Raw genomic sequence first — 26,967 nt, forward strand, 5'->3', positions numbered from 1 at the left:
CTTTCTTTTCTCATCTGCCAAACATGGAAGAAAGAGAATCCTGTTTTTCTTGGCAAAAACATACGTTCAGCGTAAAAAACCATATGGGCGATCAACCTCCTGAATAAATAAACCCCCACTGCCTCTCGAATCTCGATCTACTGACCTCATTTTCTTCAATTAAAAATATTGAGAATTATAAAATGTAGAAACATTTAAGAGGAATTTTTTTTTTTCCTTTTGGGTGATAAACCCTTAACAGGTTGACAGTCGACAAGGGGACCATTGCCTTGGGCAGTTGGGCTTCTTGGATCTCGGATTTTTGTCAGATTAGTTTCAGTCAGGAGCCGGGCTCTGATGAAGGAGGCAAACTTGAATGCTGCATGCTTACACATTAAATCCGCAACACCTACGGTTAACGGTCAAGATCAAAATTTCAGTCAAGACTTTGACCTCGACAGTTGACAGCATAATGTTGAACATTAAATGCGGCACTGAAGTTGAACCGCTGATGAAGTAGGTGACGGAAGCTGGCTTAACATGAAATTGCTTGGGTGTTGCGTGCGGTCAAGATTGAAATTAAGATCGAGATTTCAATTTCGACCGTTCATTTTGTAAAAGTTGCTTTGAACATTTTTGTGAAACAATGGTCGAGATAAAAAATCTCAACCCTTGCTTCGATCTCGACCGTACGCAACACGCTTCTGCACATTTACCAAGTAGAGCTAGGTTTAACATAGCCCCAATTGGCTGCAAACCTTAAAAAAGAAGAAAAATGAAAGTAACAAGACAAAATCTTCAGCTGGAATCTCGGATCAGGAACACTCTTGACTTAAAAATGGATGTGAATGGCTAATTTTTAGCTTAATGGTGACTTTATAAATCCCACGAGACACTTAAAAATAAAACCAAGGGGTACAGCTAACCTCATCGTGGAAGTTGGCATCAGAGACAAAAGTGTACACGAAAGAGATGATGGTTTTGTAATAAAGACTAGTTATCCGATCAGCCAACTAGATGGAAAGTATTACACAGTGGTCTGATGTCAATTGTATTTCTCTGAGGACATTTCTGAACGATTCATTGTCAGCAACTTCAAGATGGCACGGTGTTAGAGATTGAGCTGAGCGCGATAGCTGATATTTAACATTCAGGTAGTTGGATCAGAATTCAAATTGAGCTTCTGTAGATATCTGGATGAAAGTTGAATTGTGGTCCTACATTTGATTTCCTGCAGTTGGATCAGAATTCAAATTGAGCTTCTCTAGATATCTGGGTGCTAGTTGATCCTACATTTGATTACTTAAGACAAACAAAACAAGACATGTGATGATCTTTTCAGATCACTTTTCAACATCAATCCCAGATAGTCAACAATTGTTATGTACGGAAGATCATTACATGCCTTGTTCATGAACAGGCCACGCAGGATGAACTAATCTGATAGTGAGAATGGGCAAAGCAAAGTAGCATATGGACTATGTACATTTCATCCGTACAGGATTATGACCTAAAACAGACATTAAAGAACAATGGAAATCTTCAGTTCTTCACAAAATCTTATCTATGGAATGAGTTAACTGCTTGGTTGTGGGTCACCTAATGCCAAATCAGCTTGCAATCAAAAGCACATGGTGAAATACCCCATTTCTACTCTTTAAGAAATAGGCATGCCAGAGTGAAACTGAAGCTCTATATATGAACAATGAAAAATCATGTTGCGAAACCCTGGGGTGGAACATTTAGGTTGGCAAGCAAAATTGAAGTTTGCTTCATGAGATGATCACCAAGGATTATCTGTCTAGGCTGATCCTTATACAAGATGGAATGATTATAGAGAAGACTTCTTCATTGAAAATGGTATAACATGGAGAATCCAGTACTTCTATATCTAAAGGTTCACTTCCTCAAAGTGATAGGAATGAGCTGCAACATATTTTGAACCTATAAAATTGGTTGTGTTGTGGGTGAAAACATGGCGTGAAGAATTATTAAGTCACATGAATAGATAAATGGATGAACTTCCTTTACGAGGCTTAGAACAGTGATCATCATCATCTTCAGAATAGGATTAATGAGAACGGTACCTTTCTTGGGGTACAATGCTGGGACAGCAAGATTTGTAAGTCCTCACAACATTTTCAGCGGGCATAAATGTTCAGCCATGGCTCAAGCATTGTTGTCAGTGTCAAGTCAAGTAATTCTGTAGCTTAATAATTCTAGAGTTGTAAATCTGTTAATAGTGGAAGATAAAGTAAAAAGCAGTCAAAACTCAACTTCAATCAAAGTAAAGCTACCTCATACTTATATGTGAAATGATGAATGATCTGATCACCTACCCTAGTGAAGTTCTCAGTTTCATCTGTACAGGATTACTGATGGATGAGGTAAATGAGATGCAACAATAAAACAAAGTAACAAACAAAACAGATAGGGATATGACAATCCCAGTCAAGGAGTTGTTCTGATGTATAATCAATGAATTCCAACCCCCCCCCCCCTTCCCTTTTTCTATTTAGTGTCCATGTCCATACCAAAAGTGTAGCCCACTGACAAAGACAAACCAAGGGTCTTGAGAACTAAAAGTCAAAAGATAATGAACTGACTGATTCAAAAACTTATCAATCAGTTACAAGCCAATTCTGATAATAAACAGCAAAAAATTTAGTAGGAAAATCTATTCGAGTACAACATAAAAAATGGGAGAGATGAAACGAACAGAGTGAATAGAGAAAATGAAGCTTAAAGATTAGCATATTAGTTGTTAAAAAAGGAAGCAGGAAATTCACATGAGTGATGGTGATTAGCAGCTGTTTAGTAAATATTAGATTGGCCACTGGAGAAAAAAGGAAGCGTCAAAAGCTTAACTACTGAATTGTGAGCAGTTATATACAGTCACATATCTCCTTCCATAAGTGAGGTGAACACAACGAATCTGCTTTTTTATCACCATTAAAAATGGTGGATTAGCTATCCACTGCATACAAAAATCCATTCAATGTTGGCAAGTCCAAAAATGACTCTTTCGATAAAAATAAAAATGCAGTAGAAGATGAAGGATTGAATCATGTAATAGTCTTATAGAACAGGTCCAAAATGCCTACTCCAAAACTTGAAGTTGTAATAAAAAGTGACAGTAGTTAGGACTTCATGACACCTTTTCCTAAGGATTAATAACGCATGTTTTATCGACAAAAAAAATTTGAAAGAGATCTTAAATCCTCCACCATAACATTAGATTAATCACAACATCATCCGAGGAAAAACAACTAGCTGGTCGGGGAGTGCCCTAGGAGGGGGGGGGGATGGGAGGTGGATGGTGGAAGAACTTCTCAGTAAGAAAGAGAGAGGAGTCAAATTTCACATGGAAATTCTTTTCAAGTAGGCCAAGACCACACTTTAATTGATTGACCATTTGAATAGGCTACTGCACTTACCATGAGAACATGGGTGCACTGTTTAAAGAACATTTTTGAGACAGTGATCTGATTAATTGCCAAGCATGACTCTGTATACTTGTGTAGTCTGAGGCCTCAGATTCCTCTTTTCTTGCTTCAATATAAAGGGGGGTGGGGGCAGAAATGGCATAAAAGAATAATTTCTCAACATCTCTTATCCAGCTTATAACCATCTGTTTTGGAGAGAGGGAGAAAAAACAAAAAAACGCACAACAACAAAAAATTCTGTGACATAAGCAGTGTTCCTGGGACTTGGTTTGGCATTATTAGGGACCAGAAATCAAAGCATCTCAACGACATAACATAGGCACATGTGATGCAAATTTCAGCATTCATACATAATTTGTGATGTGGGAAGAGGTGCCAAGAGGTCTCAAACACAAAGGATGTAATGCAACTTGGTCGACCACCAAAAAGCATATCTATTCTACCAATATAATATTTGAATTATGTTTAGTACTTTTTGTGTTTCCCCTTTCCCATTTCAGATAGATGGGAGGTTAGAGCCCCTGTTTTCTTTCATAAGAACAAGAGTTCTGATCTTTAATCAAACATGTGTAGTAACCTAATATTCATGTAATGAATTCATGCTCCTCATATGTTCCTTTGAATTTCAAGTACAACCTTCTTCTTTAATGCTGCTATATTTTTTTTGTTTATAATACACATGATGCAACACACTTCCTTGGACTGGCCAGACTTGTTTGAGAACCCCAAGTGAAAACTAAGCCCCAAGTGGGATTTGGGTCTAGTAGGATACTTCGAGATGTGTTTTCTATATTAGAATAATATGTAAATCTTAATTAATATATTTTGCTTTATTTTGGTACAAAGCTGGAAGCAATTTTGTAGTTTCCTAGTCCAACATTAATTGCATTCCTTTTTATAATTTTGTAGCAGTTTTCTCTTATTTATATGCTGCTTTTATCTCAACAAAAATTTCAGATTTGAAGAACAAATTTGAATTTGAGACCATCTCATTGTGAGTGGCGTCAAACCCATAGCAATCTCTTCTCCTTCACTATGTTTCAGAAATTCCTATCCTAGAGTGATCTTCAGTGTCACTTTAATTCTTCTTATAAATTCTTCCCTCTCCCATTCTTACTCAATGTCCCAATTCGTCTTCTCCATCTCTCTTTTCATTATACCATGTTCTAACCTTCCCCACATTCCAGCTTTACCAACTAAACTGTAAGAAAATCTCTCTCCAGTGAGCTGTCTCTGAATCAGGGATTTGGGCTAAAGCAAGCCTTTCAAAGGACAACCTAAGTTATGGGGATTCCATACTGAGTCATCATCCGCAGGGAGGGTTTAGCATAATACAGACAACCAGATCATAACCTTTTCTCCAATGTAAATAATATTTTAATACTTGACAACAGAATCTCATAGTTTTTCATTCTGGAGAGAGAGAGAGAGTGCAGGTGTGAAATCTAGCCCAAACCTAGCCAGGACACCCTATCTATTTTGGGTGAAGAAAGGTTAGTTTAATGTTACATCTTGAAGTTGGACCTTGATTCCAGTGTTCTATCTCTTTCTTCTCTCTTTTCTTCTTCTTTTGTTCTATCTTGATGTTTTGATTATGGAGAAGGTGTTACACTACTGCAACTACCTATTCTCTAATCTCATTATGTCTAGAGTGAACCCCAATCACTTTATTCATCCTGAAACCACATGGTGAATCCCTCAATCTTCACCGATTTTGGTTGAGTTTTGGACAGTATGATCATTCTCGTAGCCTTTCTCATTAATGTTTAACATGTTTGATCTTAGCCTTACGCTATTCCAATGTGTTTCATCTCCTTGAATCAATCCCCTTCTTTCTAGCCATTTTAGCCTCTATGTTGACCATTGATATAAGCATTCTAGTAAGTTTCTATTTTGATTCCTCTCATCTAGGATTAGTATTCTTTGATTTCTATTTAGTTATTCTTGCCTCCGATATGTTCTTGATATTCCATTAGAGAGAAGCCTTGTCTCTCTAATTCTTCCCTGAATCCATGGTGAGTTTGCTATGAGAACCATGTTGTTTCCAATTAGAAACTCATGTTCCCAAGTAATAAAGTACTGATTTTGGACCATGGATGATGTCAAATCATGCTAGATAGTCTTATTATGTTGTGTGAAGTTCCCTTCGAATTTCGGATCAATCGGACTTCAAACGAAGAAGTTATGACCAAAACGGTCAATCACCTCGCTCCATTGGTCGACGATTGGTCGATTGGGCCAGTAGACCAATCCAATCGACCAATGAGATCGTTTCCAGATTTAGGTCTTTGTTGCTCTATTTAAGTCCAATCTCGGGATTAGTTCGTCTCCTCGCCTCCTAAGCCCGGAGCAGTTAGAACCCATTCTAATCAATTTCCTTGCATCCTTGGTTGATCCCTCGCAAGAACTCAAGTAACTTCTCCTCTTGCATCAAAGGTATGTCTACACTCTCTCTCTTCTCCATCTCTGTTTTCTTTCCTTTGGGCTGACATAGTAGAGAAGATGCGCATTCTCGTGCAAACACTCTCTACTCATCCCTCATGATCTTCCTAAGGATTAATGGCTAATGCGATGATCTTAACCATGATCATTGCAAGCTTTTGAAGGAATCATGATCTTGTCTTTGTTCATCTTTGATTCAAATTCTGATCTTCTTAGATCTGTTTTATTGATCATATTAGTAGTCAATCGCTGTGTTTTTTACAAGAGTTGTAACCTATCAATCTCTAGTTCTTTCTCTTGATCATACCATGCTTTCTTGAAAACCATGACTAATACATTTATGGTAAGTTTTGTTTCCTTATTTAGATTCATGTTCTTAGTCTTAGATCTATTTTTCTTGAAGATCATGTATGCCTTCCATGATATCTTTATCAAAATCAATGATTCATTCTCCTATTGTTCTTGTCTATGATTTGTATTTTGAATTCTTCAAGAACCATGATTAATCTAATTATGGTAACTTTTGTTTCCTAATTTGTAACTTGAAGATTTGATTTGATTAGTGTTTAAGTCCCATAACTAGGATACTATCACAGTAGTTTCCCCTTGTTTGGTGCCCTTTGAACCACCAAATCGGTTCTATATTCTAAAACTCCGATTTGAAGGCCCGCTCGTTGGTCGCGAGACGATAGACCAATCCAATCGACCAATGAGTACAGCAACTCAGATTTGGCCGTTTTGGATGTTTTGATATCTTTCCTTCTAGGTTTCTTTCCTAATATGAATATATACTTGTTTAGGACCTTCTTGCCAAGTTTAGGAAGATTCTCCTTGATTCTTGGAGATTCTCTTCAAGTTATATAAGGTAAGGATGGTTACTTCTATAATAGCATAGATTGTGTGATTTTAGTTTCTATATTAGAATCTTTGGATTTGTTACCATAATTAGATTCTTTTATGAATATATTACTGTTGTATTTACTTCAATTACGGTAACATTATTTACTTACTTTCTTTAGTTTATGAAAGTCTTATTTGTCAACCGTATATGAGATGAATCTTATTATGGTATATTTCTATATCGTAAATGTGTATGATATGATTGATTTGTGATTGTGATTGATTAAGATGGTTCGGGAAGGAGAGGTGTCCTGACACTCGCCTTGGACAACTACGGGAATATTATGGGATGTTTCCGGAGATGCCCTCCGGACACCTTCCTAAACGTTGGATGACATATTTAGAACGCAGTAGTGTTTGGCTAGGATGTCCCGTATGTGAGACCCTAATCGGAGGGGTATTGAGACCGAACGACCCGTGGAGCAATGGGGATTTGTGGGCGCTCAAGACCGGTAACCAACCCGTGAGATGACGGAATCACATGTGGGGGCCATTTATTGGTAGGGTTGCATATGGATAGACTTGGGCTCACGGGCGCCAAGACCGGTAACCAACCCGTGAGAGGACGTGAGAGCTTCCGTTACTATATGTGGATGACCTATAGGGTTGATGAGTCCGTAGTCGGGGACTATGAGGACTCTAGTGTGAAGGATACCGGAAAGGATCGCGGGGCGAGGAATGGACGTATCCGGATCGACTTGATATAACTAAGTAGAAGACTTGCATTGGCTAGGCACCCCGACATGCGCCAGATCTTAGACCAATGGTGATGTGAGAGCGAGGTGACAACCCCGACCATGGAATGTCCCGAGGGATGCCGGACCCACTACCAAAAGGCGTTGTGTGATGAGACCTTCCTAAAGAAGTATGGTGCTATGACTTAAAGCAGTCGCCAAAGAGACCAGCATACATAGAGTTAGATTCATACATTCATTGTTTGTCCATACCATATTGCATTTATGTTTGTTTTGAAATCCTCATTTATGTTATTATGGATTTAAGCCCTCGGGTTTCTTTCGAAACTCACCCTTGTACCATATCTTTTGTTAGACTCTCTGAGGTTTGAATTATGATGACGGTTCATATAAGGAAGGGCAAGGTGAAGAAGATGAAGACTAAAGATGAAGAAGAGCGATGAAGATGTGGATTAGATTTCTTTTGTTTCTCTAGACTTATCTTTACTTTACTGTATTAGCAGAGCTTACAGATTGATCACCTTCCCATATGTTGTGGAGTATATTTCCGCTAACTCTCGGATGTCTTTGATTTGGTATCTGTTAATTCGCACTCGATATTCTCAGTGATCCTTCTGAGATCCTTTCTTGACTTTTATTATAAATTACTTGAACATTATGATTTGTTCTTGCTTTTGATTATGTTATTGTGCGAAATGGATATGATCGTTCCTAAACTTGATCTTTAAGGCTGTGGATCACACTCTCGGGTATACCAGTTAGGGTACCGGCTGAGAGGATGTGACAGCAGGTGCTAGATGCCCAACCATTCTCCACATATGTCATCTACACTACAAATGCTCGAAACATTGCCTCTCCAAAAAGCAAGTGTAAGGCTGCACACGTTTGCCCCTCTCTGACCCTGCAGTAACAGGAACCTCGTGCACTGGACACTCTTCGTTAAAATTTTAACTCCTCAGTCAACCTAGAACACGCAGTGCACTTCCCAAGACACCTGTAAGGAGAAAAAATCGATGGTACATGGAATGTGACAGCTGTAGTCTACTTTAGAAATAGACAACTCCCTCACATTCCTTTGCAAAAAGACAGATATAACAAGCATTACACTTGAATTTACTGGATTTTCTGCTATGAAATTGGTGCTGTACATGAACAGACAAACTGTCTAACTGATGGGCAGTAAACCTAGGGTACAAAAGACCCAGCTACACTTTCCATACGCTCTCTGATAGTTGGGAGCAAATGTAGCAGAGGAAAAGAGGAAATTCAGCTAAGAGGGAAAACAAAACTATCCAAAGATTGAAGCATGCACAGCACCATCAAGTACATTTCCAAGGTGGCAGCATACTATTCTGTTACATTAATGCTGTTGATCCATTGCACAACTCAAATCACAAAATGAGACCGAAAACCAGCAATAAAACTTGATGTTTGATGAATTGACAACATTGACAACATTTACAAAGAAATAAAATCTGGTTCAGTGTCACTACTGACCATCTGCACATACAAGAAGGGAATAAACAAACTTACATCTCTATTTCTGATCATAAAAAGGAATTACAAATATTTGAGGGCCCTGCAATAAAGTGAAGAAGAGTTAATAAAGAGCAATATTAAGGAAACAATTGAAATAGCGATGAGTCTCGATATGAGGCAATTACCTTGAATTCACAAAATATCAGTTTGAAATATGAGAACAAATGAATAAGCTGGAAGATATCATGTAGAGAACTTTTAACTTCTAACTTTCTGATTGCCGAGATGCAGCAAATTTTAGTTCCTGAGAAAAGAAGAACATTAGTTCCCCTTAAGTTTCACCACTAATCCTAGTATCTCACATAGATGATAACAATAACAAGTTTACCTGTGAAAAACGCGAATGTTCAAGGTGAACATTAGAAGTTTTGACTATTGTCTCCCACTTTGGACTATCGGAGGATACATTAGAGCCCTGCTTCTTGATATGGGATTGGATAGCAGGGTATGACCATAAAGATGGATGCTTTGAGGTAACAGATAAGGTACGACCAAGCCAAGACTCAGAAGGTGATTTGGGCAGAGGTGGGGGAAGGGGAGATGGTAAGGTGATGGCATAAGAATTCTCATGATCAGCAGAATCTAGAGGTTGTGGTTCATTAAAATCTGGTTTCCTATCAGCAGGAATTCCTGAATAAACTACAAGTCTAGATTCCTGATCAAAACCTCCATCTTGTCGGAAGCTCTCTGCTCTGTCCACATCCCATCGAGGAGTTGACCTATCAGATGAAGATGGAAAATCAGCATCAACCTCCTGAATCTTTGAATGGAAGATTCCTCCTTCCTTTGAAATCTTCACATCTTTGAAATTTCTGAGACAGGAATCAACGCCAAAAGTTTCATCCGCCCACTTACTTTCTGCCATAACTTCTGAATCCTTGTCTGTGCTATCAATAAAACTTCTCATATCTGAAGAACCTGAGTTTGAATTCGGAGTCTCCACCATTTGCACAGAATCTACGTACAGAGTTTTCTCCACCATTGGGCTCAATGGTCCTGAACCTGCTTTACTGCTAGGATGAGATAATGTTTCCCGAAAGTTGTTACGGCCTGTCTTAGATGAATCAAAACCAGTAGCTTTGTAATGTTTAATTTCTTTAGGAATTCCAAGAAACCCTGATCCTTCACGGAAAGGAGACTGAGGTGCTTCATTTCGATATGGTGATATGCCTACACATGCAGAAAGCGTGTAGGGAGACGACCCTTCTGGCGTTTGAGAGTTACTCCAGTCAGTTAGTTTGGATTCACTTGTCACCTTACTCTCATCCTCAAGTAGCCCAGGTGGTGTAACTTCCCTCACAACTTTTTGCTTATAGAAAGCATCACGAGTGTGCTGTAAAATGAGGAAACGAATTAAATAAGATGACTATAGTAGGACAGTTGCAAATTATCTTATTCTTTGAAGAGGTAGGGTGGAGACAATTACCTCATCAGCTTTATTAGTGCAAGTTCCAGAAGATGTAGTCTTGGCCCATCTCCTATCATTAGCCACAGAAGACATGGGTGCTCGGGTTCTAATTTTCATCCCTGGGACTGGATTCATGAGGAACATGGAATTCTTTAAGCAGAACCGAGGAAATAGTCCACATGCTTTTGCTGATAAATCCCCTGTGTCATCATCTTCATCACCATCTTCATCATCTTCACTTTCGTCTTCCACTGTATCATGGGTATATTGGGGCAAGAGGTTAGCTCTATATTGATTGGTTGGATGCTGCCTTTCTCTGTTAACCACTTTTATCATCTCTCTTGGATGTTCTCGTGGGCGAGACTGTTTTCTTGAAGCATATTGGGGTGTGTCTGCGGCCACTGCCTTGGCTGCAGGCAAGAAGCGGCCCATCATGAAATCCCGAGTTAGTGGATCTGTTGAGAAGGTTCCAGATGGCTTGACCTCTGGGCCATCCAGACCACTAACACCACTGACACTACAGTTCAAGAAGAATGACTCAGTACGAGACAATGTATCAAGTGCATCTATGAATGTCTCATCCTCATCCTCATCCTCCTCTGTCTCATCATCGTGTCCTTTCTTCACAATCTCTTTGGAACCGTTCAATTCAGTTACATTATCAGTCAAAGATGAAGCCATATGACTGCTAGGAAGAGCATTACTGGTTTTGGAACTAACAACATTTCTGGAAACAACAGCATTTTTATCTTCAGAATCAGAGTTCGTATGCTGTTGTCTAACATCCAAAACCCTCCCAGGTGGAAGCTTCGGTGCAAGGGGAGGTCGTTTGAGAGGTTGTAGTCGGGGGCTTCCTCCATCCTTGGGTGTTCCTGGAGTCTGCTCCCAGAGAAAAGGAATAGAACCAACATTTCTAATACGGCCAGATTTCATATCGGGTTTGGAGTATGGAAGAGAAGATATCATTGGCCGAGAATTCTCAATCTTTTCACTGTCATATCCCTCCGAAAAAGCTGAAGAAGCTGAAGAAGATGAGAAGCGCCTGACAGATAAAAGTGGTGCATTGAAGTCTAATTGCTTTTCCTCCATCAAATTCTTCAGCTTGCCAAAGATCTATAGTGTTCAAAAGAGATACTCAATCTTCAATTCAAAATCCAAACCAGCGAAACAGAGTTCATGAACAACAAAAGACAACTGGTAAAAGCATGAAAGGAAGCCAAAGCACTGACCAAAACAGTTAGCTCCTGCAATTTAAAAGAAGAAATTGTGCTTCTCATCCTACAGGAAAGTAGAATTCCGGAATAATAGAACCTAACACACTTGGCCAATAGCCCTCTAAGATACAAATAATAGAACGGAAGATTTCAAGAACCTCGTGAAGCCCCGATTATCTCCTGAAGGTTAGATCGACATGAGAAAAAGACATTTAATCGAACAAAACCACTAGTTAACAAACTGAACAGCTGATTGTTAAAGACCGAAAACTAACATCAAAGACAGCTAATCACAACCTCCCTTGTTTGGATGTGAAGGGAAAAGAAGCCATTTTTATTAATGTACTACTGTGCGAGAAAACCAATCAAATGAGAAAAAGCTTACTCGCTTCTCACTTCCTCCAAAATCTCATTCCAAGAGAAAATGACAGGCTACCAGAAACATCTCGATAGCGATCTAATTTACTAATTCTGTACTGAATTTATAGTAAGCAATATCAGAATTTCCCTACAGAATCACCACCAGATATCGCAATTCTGCATAATGAGACAGAATTGAAAAGAAATCCAAACACAGATAACAGATAGAAAAAATACCTCTAACGAATCGCCGAACTCTAAAAGAAGCAGAGCTTCAGATGCATCACAGAGAAGCAATAAAAGACAGCGAAAACTCCACTGGCATCAAGAACGAAGCAAAGTGAGGAAGGGACAAACTCCTTCGTAAGTAATCGCTTTCTTCGACTGTGCTTTTGAGTCGCCCGCCGTTAATGGAAAATCACTAAATTCTCGTTCCTGAAAATCAGCTTTTTCATTAAAAAAGAAAAATATGATATTTTTTCTTAATTCACATTTTAACGTGTTTGAGTGATCACGTGTCACGGCGGAGAAGCATTAATTATTAGATTTATACGATAGAACTCAGGACTACGAAAAGAATGAAGATCTCGTTCATGAACCCGGAGTTTTGGAATCTTTCTCATAAAACAACCGATAATCTACCGTCAATTCCCTGTTTAAGCTGATTAAGTGTGAACTAGAGAGTTCGGGGGGGTCCACACAATCATGACCATTAAAGAAAGGACCGGGCTGAATGGCCATGGATTGGTCAATTGAGAAGAGAGATTCAGGGTGACATAATGACTAAAATAACCTCGGCCAATCCAAACACGAGGAATGGTGTACCTGCCTTTAATTTGCCAATAAATATTTAATATTTTTTTTGGGGTAAGTGCATTCTCTTAAAGAAGCTTCTGCAAGTCAGCTCTTTTATGGTCTCTAAATGAATGGAGGTGAAAGATCTGGTTTTCATTATGAAGTTCGTATTTTTTTGGGTAAAAATCCATTATGAAGATCGTAAGTCATTTAATTCCAAAACGAGAATGATGTGATGAGTGATGACCATAAATGGAATATGGTAAATCATATATATATTTAAAAAATAATAATAATAAGAATAATCAAATTTATGCTTTATTATATATTAAAATAAGAGAAATACAATTTTTATTCTATTGAAGTAAGAGGAATAACATGAAAAGAAACTTGATAGGAATCAACCTTACTTTACAACAAGGATTAAGATTATACAAATTGAGAATTATTATAAATTATTATGAGCGGATGGACTCTATAACTTATGCATATATAGTATAGTATAGAAAGGGTAATATGGTCCAAGAAAATAACACGTGGATATTTTTAAAAAATCATAGGATTAATTAATGTTTATTAAACAAGAGGTTTCAACGGTCATTCATTACTTTTGTGTCGGTTGGAAAAGAGAGTTTAGGTATGAAGGAAGTAATTAAATGAAAGTATATGGCACATTTATTTATTTTTTATGTTAGGTGGAATCGTTATCGATGGAAAGAGACGAGAGTTGAGGTGACTTGAAGACGAGGGAAAGCAACAAAAATATGAGGCCCACTATGGAAGGCAATGAAAATAACCTCTCTTATAAGCTTTAATCCGCCGCAGAGTACCCATTCCTCGAAACTCATCTGCTCCATTCCCCTTTCCGAAGGGCCCGGGCTTTTTCCAACCGTTCAACGGCCCCCTCACGTAGTTCTTCTGAATTTCGAATAGTACTCAAGATCCTCTGTTTTCGATTATCTAAATGATCAGTAACGGTTGGCCCAGATCAAGTCGGTCCAATATGGGCTGAGGTTCGTAACCTGGTTGGGCTTCACTCACACGTGCTAATTGACAGCCCTTGGCGGGCTAGTCTTTTTGATGAATACCAAAAACTCATACCCACACATCTAGGCCCAACACTTAAGCCCACGACCATTAAATTGGATAGTTGATTGTTTTATTGTTTTTCTATAATTCCTTCCAATATTGTCTTTTATTTTAGGTTAAATAAAGAGGGTATGCATTAGTGGTGACCTTGTGCCCCCTCTTCCCATGCGATGTTCAGACTTTTAAGTTTGACCTATGCAAGCATTGGTCATATGAACTACTAGCACAGCATTGCCCCCTCCTCTTGGGTCATTTTGGGATATTAATATACCTCAGCAAGAGTTGAACCTACGACCTCTTTACTAGATATAGCTCTACGATGGTGAAGGAGCATTTTTGAACCTAACGATACATCCAATACCAAATGAATCTCTCTCATTACTACTACCATATGGAGTCCGGATTAGCTACCCGTCAGGGGAGCACAGACACTCTATTGTCCCCCGACGGCTTTACCACCATAAATACAGGAGGACGTAGGGGTTGGGTGATGAGATCTTTTTGTTTTTTTATTTTATTTTATCATTTTTTACTTGTGGGTGACAATGGGTCCCACCAGATTTGTGGTGGTAAAGGGGTCCGGGAGCACATAGGGCTCCTCTGACGGGGTGATGATTCGAATTCGTACGGTATCGGCCTGTTAGGTTCCTGTGTATGATTGTTCCAGTCTTCCAGACTTCCATCACAATATTCACACAACTGACTAGTGACCAGCACCTATCGACTTCCTTTTTTCTTCTCTTTTACGATCGAAGGGACTTGGAAAGAAAGGTTCAGAGTCTTCAGACTCCTTTCCGGTCGCTTCCAGGAAGTCAACATATACTTTAATAATTTCACCATGTTACACGGTTACACACGGTTACACCTAAGTTACGAATTTGTGTGTTTGTATCCAATAATTCTCTGTAACCAACGGAGAGGAGAAGAGAGACAATTATGAGTTCCTCTGTGATCATCATCTTCTCTTTCTTTCTTCTTTACCATCCTTCAGCTTCCAATGCAGATTTCCATAAAAATCGTTTCAGATCAGAGCTGCTTTTAGATTCCCATACGAAGGATGCCTCCATCACTCGTTACTTTCGAAGTAACAAAACCCATCGAATTACCCAAAACAAAACCCTGCTCCTATCTCATCCTTCAACATGATTTCGGCTACACATATGGTAAGTCGCCTGTTCTTGCTGATTACAATCCCCCATTGAACTGCCCATCTCAGAATTTCTCCAAAATCGTACTCGAATGGAGCGCAACCTGTAAAGGGAGACAATTCGATCGTATTTTTGGTGTTTGGTTGGGCGGCGTTGAGGTCTTGCGCAGCTGTACTGCAGAGCCTAGAGCTTCCGGGATTGTCTGGACCGTCAAGAAGGACATTACCAGGTACTCTTCGTTGCTTAAGAACCCTCAAACACTTGCTGTTTATCTGGGCAACCTTGTTGATCAGACCTACACTGGAATCTACCATGTAAATATAACATTTCATTTCTATCCTGCGGAAGTGCCCCAAAATACCCATCACCGGAATCCTGCAAATTCCGTTTCTGGGTTTCATTCTCCTGCCGATTTGGTACTTCCCATCTCCCGAAACCTTCCACTGAATGATGGGTTGTGGTTTTTGATTGAGAATTCGACGGATGTCCAGACAAAGAAGTTCCAGATTCCTCAAAATGCCTATCGAGCTGTCCTGGAAGTTTATGTTTCGTTTCATTCAAATGACGAATTTTGGTACACGAATCCTCCCGATGATTATCTCGAAGCAAACAATCTAACAAATGTGGCTGGAAATGGCCCTTTTAGGGAAGTTGTGGTTACTCTCGATAAAAGGGTTGTTGGTTCAGTTTGGCCTTTCACTGTGATCTATACTGGAGGAGTCAATCCTCTCCTTTGGAGACCCATCACTGGGATTGGCTCTTTCAACCTTCCTTCATACAATATTGAAATTACGCCATTCCTGGGTGAGATTTTGGATGGAGATCACCACAGCTTTGGGTTTGGTGTGACAAATGCTCTCAATGTGTGGTTTATAGATGCAAATTTGCATCTCTGGTTGGATAGTAAGAGCGAGAGAACTGAGGGTAAACTCATTAAGCACAAAAGCCGACCTCCTGTAGTTTCTCAGGTTTCACAATTTAGTGGTCTGAATGGATCTGTTCTTATCAGTGCAAGTAGGTCTATTCTTTCATCTGGATGGGTGAAGTCCTCCCATGGAAAGATAACAACTTATTCATTCCAAGAATTTAGTTTCACGAACTCAATGGAGATGAAAGATAATTTCAATACGCAGATTGTGAATCAACTAATTGAAGCCAACAACAGTATTTATGCAAAGCTCCATTCTTCTATGTATTCTATGGAATCAAAGCAGAGGTTTCCTCTTTATTTGTATCAGGGCAATGTGGAACAAGGGAGTGACAGTTTTACTTCAGTTGCAAACCTCACATTGGGATTTAATGAAGACATATTTTCTGGTTCTGGTTCTGGTTTCTCTACCAGTTCTCTCAGAAACTTGCAGAAAGGACAGGGCAGTATGCTCGTCAAGGGGAACTTGGTAGTCAGCGGTTTAGGAATTACTCAACAGGCATACTCATTTAATAGTAATGAAGAATGTTACTTCCGGAATGTGAGCAGCAAAAACTACACCATTCTTTATGATGAGAAAAGAGGCATTTGCGATAGAAAATCTTTGCCAGCCTTAAGCTCTAAGTTTGGTCGATGGTGGCGTTTTGCTGCTAGTGGGGGCTTTCTAGCATCTAAATCACATGGTCAAAGGGGTTTGCTAGGTTCAGCTGATGTTCTGGTTGCTCCATGAGTTGTGAATTACTGACTCGGTGTCTTAAAAGGGGTTTTGGCAGTGACTGCATGATAATAAGCACCTAAGGGCGATAATCAGATGTAAAACTTGTAAAACTTTCCTTGGATATGTGCAGTTTATTCTCTTGTAATTGCTTTGAATTGGCTTCTTAACATTTTAATGGCAGTGATGAGTGTTGGTTTCATTTATTCCATGATAGTAACCAAGTTTTTGAAACTTCTGCTAAAATTTATGTGGTATATTGGTCTATATCTTTGACGACTTGTAATATACTGCACCCCAAACTTCAATTTACAATTTTAGCTGCTGTTCAACTCAGCAAGTAATTCTGCTTGAATTCACTGTGTCTTTGCAACATTCTCTTAATCACTTCACTTCTTTGAACATCAGGTGTTCCATGGGAATCTAAGGTGGATAATTCAGTATTCTTGGACCTTAGTTGATTGGAGACAACCCATTGCCACTTGATAAACCTTCCCTCTTAATCCTCCTTTGCTGCATTTCTATCTATTCTTGAAGGTCCAAATACAACTGGATTTTATTCTTTCCTGCCAAAGTAGTACTAGAGTCCTGACATTGCAGGGAGTGGTTGCAATTGGGTTGAACAAAACACAATCACAGCCTCAAATTACCTTACTGAAAAGTGAGACTAATGCCCCCATCACCAACAAGACTTAAGTGTACAATGGCCAGCTTACGGGGCAAGCCTCGTAGGATTGCCTCACTTCCTGCAAGTTCAAATATTTTGAGTTCTCAATTTGTATGAACAGAGTATATGCTGTAGATTAGGAATCATTGTTGTGTTCCTGGGTTTCACACCTATCCAGCTGATGAAGCCTCTCAGATGGTTCAAATTTATCTGCATCAATGTCCATGTTATGGCAATTACTAACTAAACCAAATACCTAGCATCAATGCATCACTATATTTGCCAGGTATAAGATTAACACATCAATCGTAATTCTGATTCAGCATAAGCCTTCTCAGTTCCTTTTAAATCCATGACTCCCAAGTTATCAAGTTTTCTAATTCTGATATTCCTATCCTTCAATACTGCATCGTTTGTGTGGATCCGCCATTTCAATTTTCAGGAACCTAAAGAATGGTTAACCTGTTGGGATTGATCTGTGGTTCTACCAGAAACGGAAAAAATTCACATTATATGAAAGCTGCACACGTTTCCTATTGTGATTTTATGACTGAATTTCCCCAAAGTCGCTTCGCGACAAACGATATCATGGGCATGAGCTTTGGTCTCCCAGCCAACCTCTTATCAGGAACAACTAAGAATTTGAATGGCTCTCCGTATAAGGCGAAAGTCACCAATGTTGGCATTATCTCAGCAAATTCTAACACGAATCCAACCAAGCGAACTTCAACTCGTCTGTAAATATTTTCGATCACTTCCAAACTACATTTTTATGCGTAAACAATTCTGTAACTACCGAATAGAAGGAGAGGAGAGAAGCGTTTCCGCCATTACACCGTTATGGGTTCTTCTCTTCTCATCCTTTTATTCTCTCTCTTTCTTCTTCAGCTTCTTTCTGCTTGCAACGCGAATCTCTATAAAAATCGTTTCAGGCCACAGCTACTTCCTCACTCCTATCCGAAAGACACCCCTATCACCCGTTACTTCGAAGTAACAAAACCCATTGAAATGCCCAAAACAGACCCCTGTTCATATCTTGTCCTTCAACATGATTTCGGCTACACATTAGGTAAGTCGCCTGTTCTTGCTGATTACAAGCCCCCATCGAACTGCCCGTCTCAAAATTTCTCCAAAATCGTCCTTGAATGGAACGCAACAAGTGAAGGTAAACAATTTGATCGCATTTTTGGTGTTTGGTTGGGCGGTGTTGAGATCTTGCGCAGCTGCACTGCAGAGCCTAGAGCCACGGGGATTGTCTGGACCGTCAAGAAGGACATCACGAAATACTCTTCGTTGCTTAAGAATCCTCAAAAGCTAGCTGTTTATATTGGTAACATTCTTGACCAAATCTACACTGGAATCTACCATGTCAATATAACATTGCATTTCTATCCTGCCGAAGTACCCCAACGTTCACTTGACCAAAATCCTGCAAAATCCAGTCCTGGGTTTGATTCTCCTGCCGATTTGGTGCTACCCATCTCTAGAAACCTTCCTCTTAATGATGGATTGTGGTTTTTGATTCAGAATTCGACGGACGTTCAGAATAAGAACTTCAGCATTCCACGAAATGCCTATCGAGCAGTCCTGGAGGTGTATGTTTCGTTCCATTCGAATGATGAATTTTGGTATTCTAATCCTCCAAATGATTATATCGAAGCAAACAATATAACAGATTTGCCTGGAAATGGCCCTTTTAGGGAGGTTGTGGTTACTCTCAATGGAGGGGTTGTTGGTGCTATCTGGCCTTTCACAGTCATCTATACTGGAGGAGTCAATCCTCTCCTTTGGAGACCCATCACTGGGATTGGCTCTTTCAACCTTCCTTCATACAATATTGAAATTACGCCATTCCTGGGTGAGATTTTGGATGGAGATCACCACAGCTTTGGGTTTGGTGTAACAAATGCTCTCAGTGTGTGGTTTATAGATGCAAATTTGCATCTCTGGTTGGATAGTAAGAGAGAGAGAACTAAGGGTAAACTCATTAAGCACAAAAGCCAACCTCCTGTAGTTTCTCTGGTTTCACAATTTCACGGTCGTGATGGATCTTTTCTTGTCAGTGCTAGTAGGTCAATTGTTTCATCAGGATGGGTGAATTCCTCCCATGGGAAGATCACAACTTATTCATCCCAAGAATTTAGTTTCAGGAACTCATTGGAGATGAAAGATAATTCTACTTTGCAGATTGTGAATCAAAAAATTGAAGCCAACAGCAGTGTTTATGTGAAGCTCCCTTCTTCTTCTCTGTATTCTCTGGAATCAATGCAGAAGTTTCCTCTTTATTCATATTCAAGAGATGTGGAGCAGGGGAATGGGACTCATTCTTCATTTGCAAACATCTCATTGGGATTTAATGAAGATATATTTTTTGGTCCCAGTTTTGGATTCTCTACCAGTTCTCTCAGAAACTTGCAGACCGGACAGAGTAATATGATTTCAACTGGGCACTTAATATCCAGTGGTCTAGGAAGTACTCAGCAAGAATATGCATTTAGACTTAATGAAGAATGCTACTTCAGGCATGTAAGCAGTAAAAACTACACTGTTCTTTTTGATGCAGAAAGAGACACTTGTGACAGAAGATCATCCCTTAACTCAAGCTTTAAGTTCAGTAGATGATGGCCTTTTTCTTCTAGGACTGAATTTCTAACATCTAAATCTACTTGTCAAAAAGGTTTTAAGACTCAGTTGATGCTCCTGTGGCTCTGAGAGTGATATCAGGAATAATTACTTCTTTTGGATTTATGCAGTAAAGTCTCTCTTATTTACTATAACTTTTGGGGTTTAAATTAACAAGTCTTTGAGTGTTTGGACCAACTAATGATGGTTTGATCAGGACTGATTAAAGAATTAGATTGATAATAGATTCCGGATTATAAATGTTCTTTAGAGATGCAGTAAAATTCAAGACTAAATGGAAAGTAGAAAAGGAATATTGATTTGCTTATTTTGTAACATGATGTCTCAAAGTAGACAAGCTTAATTCTATTGCTATTTTTCAACAAACACAGAAATGCCCAAAATAGGTAAAACAGATTCCCAGACCAAAGGGGGGAATTGGAGGGCTAAAAAAAATACAGATACAAATGTTGGTGACCATGACATTCAAACCTGAAATTGAACCAAGAAACTGACATCTTCTACATTTGATGGCAAACCAATCATCTCCACTGGAGAATTCAGTATGATTTTCCATCCTCTCCACTTTGATCCATGATACATCATCCAATTCACTGCACTGCAGCAAACCTATTCCTCTTCCACTGGAGAGGTTGATATGGCTTTTTTGTTTGTTCCAATTTGGTCCAAGGGAACTTGTGCTTTGCAATCTTTCGTTTCTTTGCAGCTACTCCCAGGTAATCTCCATAGTTCTACAGATTTTTTTTTGTTGGGGGGCGGGGGGGAAGCAGTAAGTTAGTCAAAACATACCAAGATTTTGCAGTAAAATGCGACCCAAATCACTACTTTATTTATCCATTGGAACTAGTCAGGATGACTAACTATACAATTCAAATCTAATGGTTCCAAATTTCTTTCAGTGAAGTTCATGGCTATGAGGTTTCCCAGACCCTTTTTATGGTCCTGTCTCATAGAACTAGAAGTCTGGAACTGAGAAAATGTTTTACCCCAAAAGGAAGATGCATCATAATTTGTGTTAGTTAACTGATAAGTACTAAAATGAGTGTTTCTGATAGAATTTCAAACCTGGAGGCAGAGTCCATCATCGACATCACAGATAGGATAGTCTTGAGGGCAGCAATATTCAGTTCCAGTACAGCATACAGCATTCTCGTACTCACAGCAACCATAGATGAGGCAGTAGTCAAAAAACTCAAAAATGCAGCAGCAAGTCTCTGTGGCAGGACAATAGGAGTAATCTCCACACTCACTTGGTGAAGGACCAGGAGAGGGTGGTGTTGGTGTTGGTGGTGTTGGTGGCGGTGGTGGTGGTGGGGGTGGGGGTGGGGGTGGTGGAACAGCCGGAGATGAAGGAGACGGTGCAACAGACTCTTTGGTTGGATAAGAAGCCATGGCATTGATTGCACAAACACCATACTCCAAATCAGTATTCTTCCTTATGTAAAAATACCCATTTATTCCCCAATCAGTTCCCCATGAATTCTTCACTATCCAGTACTCCTCATCACCTTCTGAACCATAGCCCACAATCAAGACCGCATGGTCAATGTCATTGGGATCACTCGAGCAGTCCCCATCATAGATCCCCTAATCAAATAAAACAGTTGAATTGTGTTGAATATTTTTCCTTCCTCAATCAAATCAAAACTTAGGGTTTGCACTTAAATCCAAATACCCATAAAAACTTACCCCTGTGTATAGTTGAAAATCAATGGCTGATCCATCCATCCCCACACTCACTGGTTGCTGAACAACAGCACAGAGGACGGCACTTTCTTCTTCAGCTACATCTTCATATCCATCAATGGTCACTACTTTGACTTCCTCCTATTCAACAGACCATAGACAATCAGGAAAAGAAAACAAAACCATAACAGCATACTTGGCTCTGTGATCTCTAGTTTTGCAGGACAAAGGTGGCACAAACTTAGACAGGGGAGTCAATTTTTCAAGATGCAAACCAGAATAAGACCATTAAAATTCAATTCCAACCTTTTTTCAAAGAGTAAAACTTAAAAAGGAATAAAACTGGCATAGTATCCATAAATGTAGGAAACAAGCAGAATCAGTTAGTGGCAAAAGACATCTTACCTCGGAGGTGTTGCAGGTTCCATCAGTTCCTGTGTAAGGATAATTCGCCTCCGTATTAATTCCACCATTATTTATAACCCATTCAAACGCATAGTCCATATAACCTCCTTCACACCCTTCATTAGTTGAATCACAATCTACAAGTTCCTGTTCTGAGAGGCTGATGAGTTCAGAGGTAACTATGGCGTTTATACCTTCCATGGCTCCAGTTGAAGAGAATGACCAACAACTCCCTACAATAATGATCCAATTAGCATTTTGGTAAATGCAGAGCTGCACAGAATTATTAGGTTTAAAATCGAAATATAACAGGTAAAAATTGGAGTGAACATGGAACAAAGAGTACTTACCACAATCTCCTTGGTTCTTCACTCCAGTAACAACTCCCTTCTTTCTCCAATCTAAAGACGAAGGTGCATCACATGACATCATCTTCCCATTCTTACTCCCCCATTTAGTGCCATTATGCTTTCCCAGGGGCTTCTTCACCTTAGACAAATACCGCTGCTTGAACTCCTCGTTACTTAAATCTGCAAACTTGTTTAATCCCAGAACAAGCCCAGACCCAGACTTCCTATCCTTATTCTTCTCTATCACATATTTCAGATTATTTTTGAAGCTTTCGAATCTCTTCTGTAGCTCCTCTCCATGTTTATAAATCTTCCCATGCTTCTCCCTCCATTGCCTGAACACATCTGCAACTCGTTCTTCTGATAACAATAACTCGTCCGAGTCATAACCCACTATGGAAAACTCCCTAGAAAGACACAGACACAAGCCGGAAAGTGATGCCCAGAGGCATAAAAGAAAGGCTAGCTCTGTTTTCCGGCAACCCATTTTCCTGGACTGGTCTGTGACTCTCAGTGTTAGTGCAAATTCAGTCTATATAATGTGTGGGAGTTAAAAGTGCAATATCCTCATCAAAACAATGGCCACCAACCATTCAGCCCAGGCAAGGACACAAAGCTGAGGAGATTTTTTCGAAAATTACATCAAAACAATGGCCACCAACCATTCAGCCCAGGCAAGGACACAAAGCTGAGGAGATTTTTTCGAAAATTACATAATGTTTCTCCTATAGACGAATGTGACATTTGCGACTTCCCTGCTGAAAGCCTTATGGTGAAAGGTGTTATTGTCATTTGGTAGTCAAATTAGATAATTTGTTGACAGGAAGAAGGGATGGTTTTGTAATATCGAGTTCTTCACTCCAGAGGTACCTGCAGGTCCAAGACCCTTGGGGTGGTTGCTCTCTACTCTTCTGCATTTCAAAATCGTTTGACTAGCCTGCAAGTATCTGACGGTCAAACACTAGAAACCTATAATCAAGAAGATAGCTTGGATTGGTTGAAGTGAGCAAACACAGCCTCTGGTCAATGAAGACATTGAATTATTATATCATTGTATACCTCTACCTAATCCAGCCAAAGATCCAACTAATCTAATTAACAATTTGAAATTTGATGAGTCAATCACTTGATTTTGATGACCTGGATTTAGCCCTTTTTCTCTTTTTTTAATATCTTGAGCACGCAAAACACAACAATTATTAGTTTCCAAGTCTCAACTCAAAGTTAGGGATCTCTGTCAACCATGTAGCTGATCATGTAGCTGGAAAGGTGCAATTTATTGCAACCTAGTCCCACTTCTTGTCTGATGAATTTTTTTCTTCCCCAGCTTCGACTTAATGTCGTGAATAAACTCTGTAGTTACTCATAAAAATTCATATTGTAGTTTCAATAATAGTTTTCGATTTTCTGAGTAATAGTCATTATTTTGTTGGGAGAGTGTGAACTATTACATATACCATTGAGAGTGTAGAATCCCACAATTTTTTCATTAAGAGGTGTCAGTCATTACTTTCAATGATAGTAATTGTCGGTATTTATTAATTTCCTTTTACAGGTATGACTCTGTCGTATGGCCTCTCATCAATTTTCTTATTGTTATTTTCTCTTCTTAATTGCCCACCACCCTTATCTCTTCTCCATTCTCGAGCCACAACACCGTTGGGTTGTCAACTAATAGTCTTAGCTAGGGGAGATGGGACCATGGAAAAAATGTATATACAATAAAAAGAACAAGGAAAGTAAAATTTTCATGTGCTTAATTTTGTTTTGTTTGGGTATTCTATAAAAAAGAAAATGTTTTTAGTAGAATTCATGTGCTTAATTAACTTAAATGATGAACAAAAGACAGTGAAAATCATTCTTAATGGTAGATGTGCTTTTAACACAACCGTAGCAGTTTGTTTCTTTTGTGTAGAGACAAGAAGTCTGGGTTCAAACTTTCATCCTTTTAACACCTTTCTCTGAGCACCCAGTTCTTATGGTTCCCGAAAAGAAAATCATTTCTAATAGATAGCAAAGCAAATCTAGAAGAGATGAAAGTAATTTGTATTATTGAATCCCCAATTTAAAGAATGCAAGGCTGTAGACATTCCACCGAGGAAGGAAAAGTAGTTGTAGAATGTGTTAGGAAGGTCTCTTGATCTTAATAATAATAACTGGAGTAAATGACAAACTGGAGCTCCAGAGGTGTTTCGTTTCTTTAACTAGCTTCCCCTTTTGTGGGCCATGGTTCTCTGTGGAAAACTTATCCATTATTAACAATATTGTTGGAGATGCATGGGTAGAAAGGGTAGGTAGAAGAGAAAACTCTACCTAATGGTATAGTCCACACCCAACAACGGGGACCAAGACCCCCAACGTGGATAGTAGAACTTTGGAAACCAAATCGAATAAAATCTACGAAATGATGAATTTTTTTTGTCAAAGTATTAGTAAAATAATAAAAGGATCAGGTTTTGTAGAGTATGTAAATAAAACATATAAAATAATGATTCACTTGGCTGCATATCCCCTTCAAAACAAAAAATTTCATACCATCGACTAATCCAAAAAAATATCCGTAAGTGGGAATTTTAGAAAAATTAAAAGATTATTTTGGACTTTTCAAATTTAAAATTAAATTTTTAATCTCAATATTTTATTTGGTATAAAAAATGAATAGATGTGCACAGTCCAACACAATAGAGAATACCCAATGGACTACGACTGTGTTGACTTGAAATAATTTCCTTCTTAGATTGAATTGTATCATTGAATAATAGGAACATCCGTGGTTAAAACTCAAATTCGAGTCAAATTTTATCATGCAATGGTAATTTATTTTTTAACTATTTGTAAAAATTTATTGAAAAAAATATTGTTTAATTTTAAACAAAGAAGAGTCTCCTAACATATAAACAAGTAGAAATAATTTCACACAAAAACATTTGTTTGAAATTTGATAATTTTATATACATTAAGGATCGAGATCATTATATATCCCTAGCCAAAGTCAAATTGTAGTCTCTTCAATCTTCACTATGAGGCATTGGTCATTGACAGCGTAATCAATCTTTTTACAAGATTTCAATGTTATGCTCCCATGTATCAATATCATCTACTCACTCGACCAGAAGCATATTCACCATCAAATGGATTTCAAAAGAAAGGGTTCCACAAGAGACTCAAGTAGAACATGAACTTTATTTCTTTCTTTTTTTTGGTAATAGAACTGCATTCATAAGAAACTACCAACAAAACAATCTAGTGGTAAGAAATCCACCATACATGGAGTAGAAATGGGCCAAACAGTCAAACTCGGCGCTGGCCAAGCCCTCCTAGCTAAGAAATCTACTAAAACATTAGACACTCTTGAAATAAAAAGAAAATTACATGCATCAATATCCTAACATAATCTTAAAATGTCTCTTAAAATAAGATTAACATCCCAATTTTAAATCAAATTAATGTCATTTAAGAAATGAATAATTGGTCGATTATCAGAACATATCTGAATACATAACTGGAACTTTATTTGGATAACTAAAAAGAGTGCAATTAGTACACATTAAGCTGCTGTACACGATTTTTAGTTTTTCTAATGTTCTCTATAAACAAAACCATAACGCAGCATGCATGCATTAAGTGGCAACGCTACTAGTAACAGTGTTAATTAGACACAGAAGCGATTTTCTCAGTGACAGAAGCCAAGGATCTGAGATTGAACCTTATGATGGTATCAGCAAACACGCATGCATCTTCCTTGATAGTCCCCATGGGAAGATCAGCCACATAAGACTCAATCACAAGCGTCTTTCCAACGTCACTGCTTTCATCAGCATCAACTTCAACTTCATGAACAGTGGTGGTAGAACGACAATTAACGACACAACCATCCCAACCAACCATGCTATACACCATAACATGAGAATCATCATCGAGCTCATCTAGCCTTTCCATGGTTGTCTTTGCAGGAAGACCCGAAACTAATTGAACCTCTCTGATGCTGCCGATGCCACCATTTCCATCCAAGATGGAACAGCTCTTGACGAAGGGCTTGTAGCATTTTGGGTTATCAAAGCGTCGGATAAAGGACCATACCAGTGAAATGGGTGCTTCGATGGTTTGTGTTAGACTCGAACCACACTGATTTGGCGAGAGCTTAGGGCGATGGTAGCGACTCATAATCATCTCCACGGTTGCCAACTAAGTTTACTGTTTCAAGTTTCACAATGTGTAGTTGGCAGCTGTGACTTGTAAGGGCTTAAATAAAGAGAAAAATTCTCACACATCAACACTTGGCATATTCTTATAAAGTCCGAGCTTATCAACTCTTTTCGAAGTTGAGAGATTTTGCAGCATTCGAGGCGGCGCAAAGGGAATGGTTTTGAGAAACTGAAGTCGTGGCTGTTTGGTTTGAAACAAGAGAAAATGATGAGCATTGGAAGTTGGGCCTTCCTTGTTGTCGCAGTTTTGATTACGCAGTTAGTTTTAGAGCTCTGCATGGGTTGCCATTGAAGGTTTAATTTCTTTCTCTGCTGTTTTTGGTTACTGGAAAAACTTGTCCAGAAACCGAGAA

General features: G+C 38.9%; 4 protein-coding genes and 1 pseudogene across 7 annotated transcripts; 2 read left to right on the top strand and 3 right to left on the bottom strand.

Moving 5' to 3' along the window:
• Positions 1-636: 636 nt before the first annotated feature.
• Positions 637-12,433, bottom strand: LOC149025481 (uncharacterized). 4 transcript variants are annotated; one of them, XM_089145703.1, is made up of 7 exons: positions 11,639-12,204; positions 10,428-11,522; positions 9,330-10,334; positions 9,127-9,245; positions 8,996-9,041; positions 2,067-2,212; positions 643-1,210 (listed from the first exon to the last, which is right to left on the bottom strand). In XM_089145703.1, exons 1-4 carry the CDS (start codon positions 11,684-11,686, stop codon positions 9,207-9,209), a joined length of 2,187 nt encoding a protein of 728 aa, XP_089001829.1. In that variant the 5' UTR covers positions 11,687-12,204; the 3' UTR covers positions 643-1,210; positions 2,067-2,212; positions 8,996-9,041; positions 9,127-9,206. The 4 variants fall into 4 exon arrangements, with proteins under 4 accessions (XP_089001828.1, XP_089001829.1, XP_089001830.1 ...); XM_089145702.1 differs by having other exon boundaries at positions 637-2,212; XM_089145704.1 differs by lacking the exons at positions 643-1,210; positions 2,067-2,212; positions 11,639-12,204 and adding an exon at positions 12,221-12,433 and having other exon boundaries at positions 8,243-9,041.
• A 2,150-nt stretch (positions 12,434-14,583) lies between these two features.
• LOC149025482 (peptide-N4-(N-acetyl-beta-glucosaminyl)asparagine amidase A-like) lies at positions 14,584-16,864 on the top strand. The gene is given in 2 exon segments (XM_089145705.1): positions 14,584-14,944; positions 14,946-16,864. Coding segments are annotated over 2 exon segments (1,869 nt in total). The 5' UTR covers positions 14,584-14,803; the 3' UTR covers positions 16,674-16,864.
• A 1,038-nt stretch (positions 16,865-17,902) lies between these two features.
• LOC149025483 (peptide-N4-(N-acetyl-beta-glucosaminyl)asparagine amidase A pseudogene) lies at positions 17,903-20,212 on the top strand (annotated as a pseudogene).
• Positions 20,213-20,250: 38 nt separating this feature from the next.
• LOC149025484 (low-temperature-induced cysteine proteinase-like) lies at positions 20,251-22,949 on the bottom strand. Its single transcript, XM_089145707.1, has 5 exons — positions 22,410-22,949; positions 22,060-22,292; positions 21,658-21,795; positions 21,034-21,555; positions 20,251-20,699 (listed from the first exon to the last, which is right to left on the bottom strand). Exons 1-5 carry the CDS (start codon positions 22,894-22,896, stop codon positions 20,559-20,561), a joined length of 1,521 nt encoding a protein of 506 aa, XP_089001833.1. The 5' UTR covers positions 22,897-22,949; the 3' UTR covers positions 20,251-20,558.
• Positions 22,950-26,057: 3,108 nt separating this feature from the next.
• Positions 26,058-26,579, bottom strand: LOC149025485 (abscisic acid receptor PYL11-like). Its single transcript, XM_089143581.1, has one exon. It carries the CDS (start codon positions 26,577-26,579, stop codon positions 26,058-26,060), a length of 522 nt encoding a protein of 173 aa, XP_088999707.1.
• Positions 26,580-26,967: the final 388 nt, after the last annotated feature.

Source organism: Hakea prostrata, chromosome 2 (genome assembly GCF_041222555.1).
Source record: "Hakea prostrata isolate BN-2017 chromosome 2, UWA_Hpros_2, whole genome shotgun sequence".
Taxonomy (NCBI): domain Eukaryota; kingdom Viridiplantae; phylum Streptophyta; class Magnoliopsida; order Proteales; family Proteaceae; genus Hakea; species Hakea prostrata.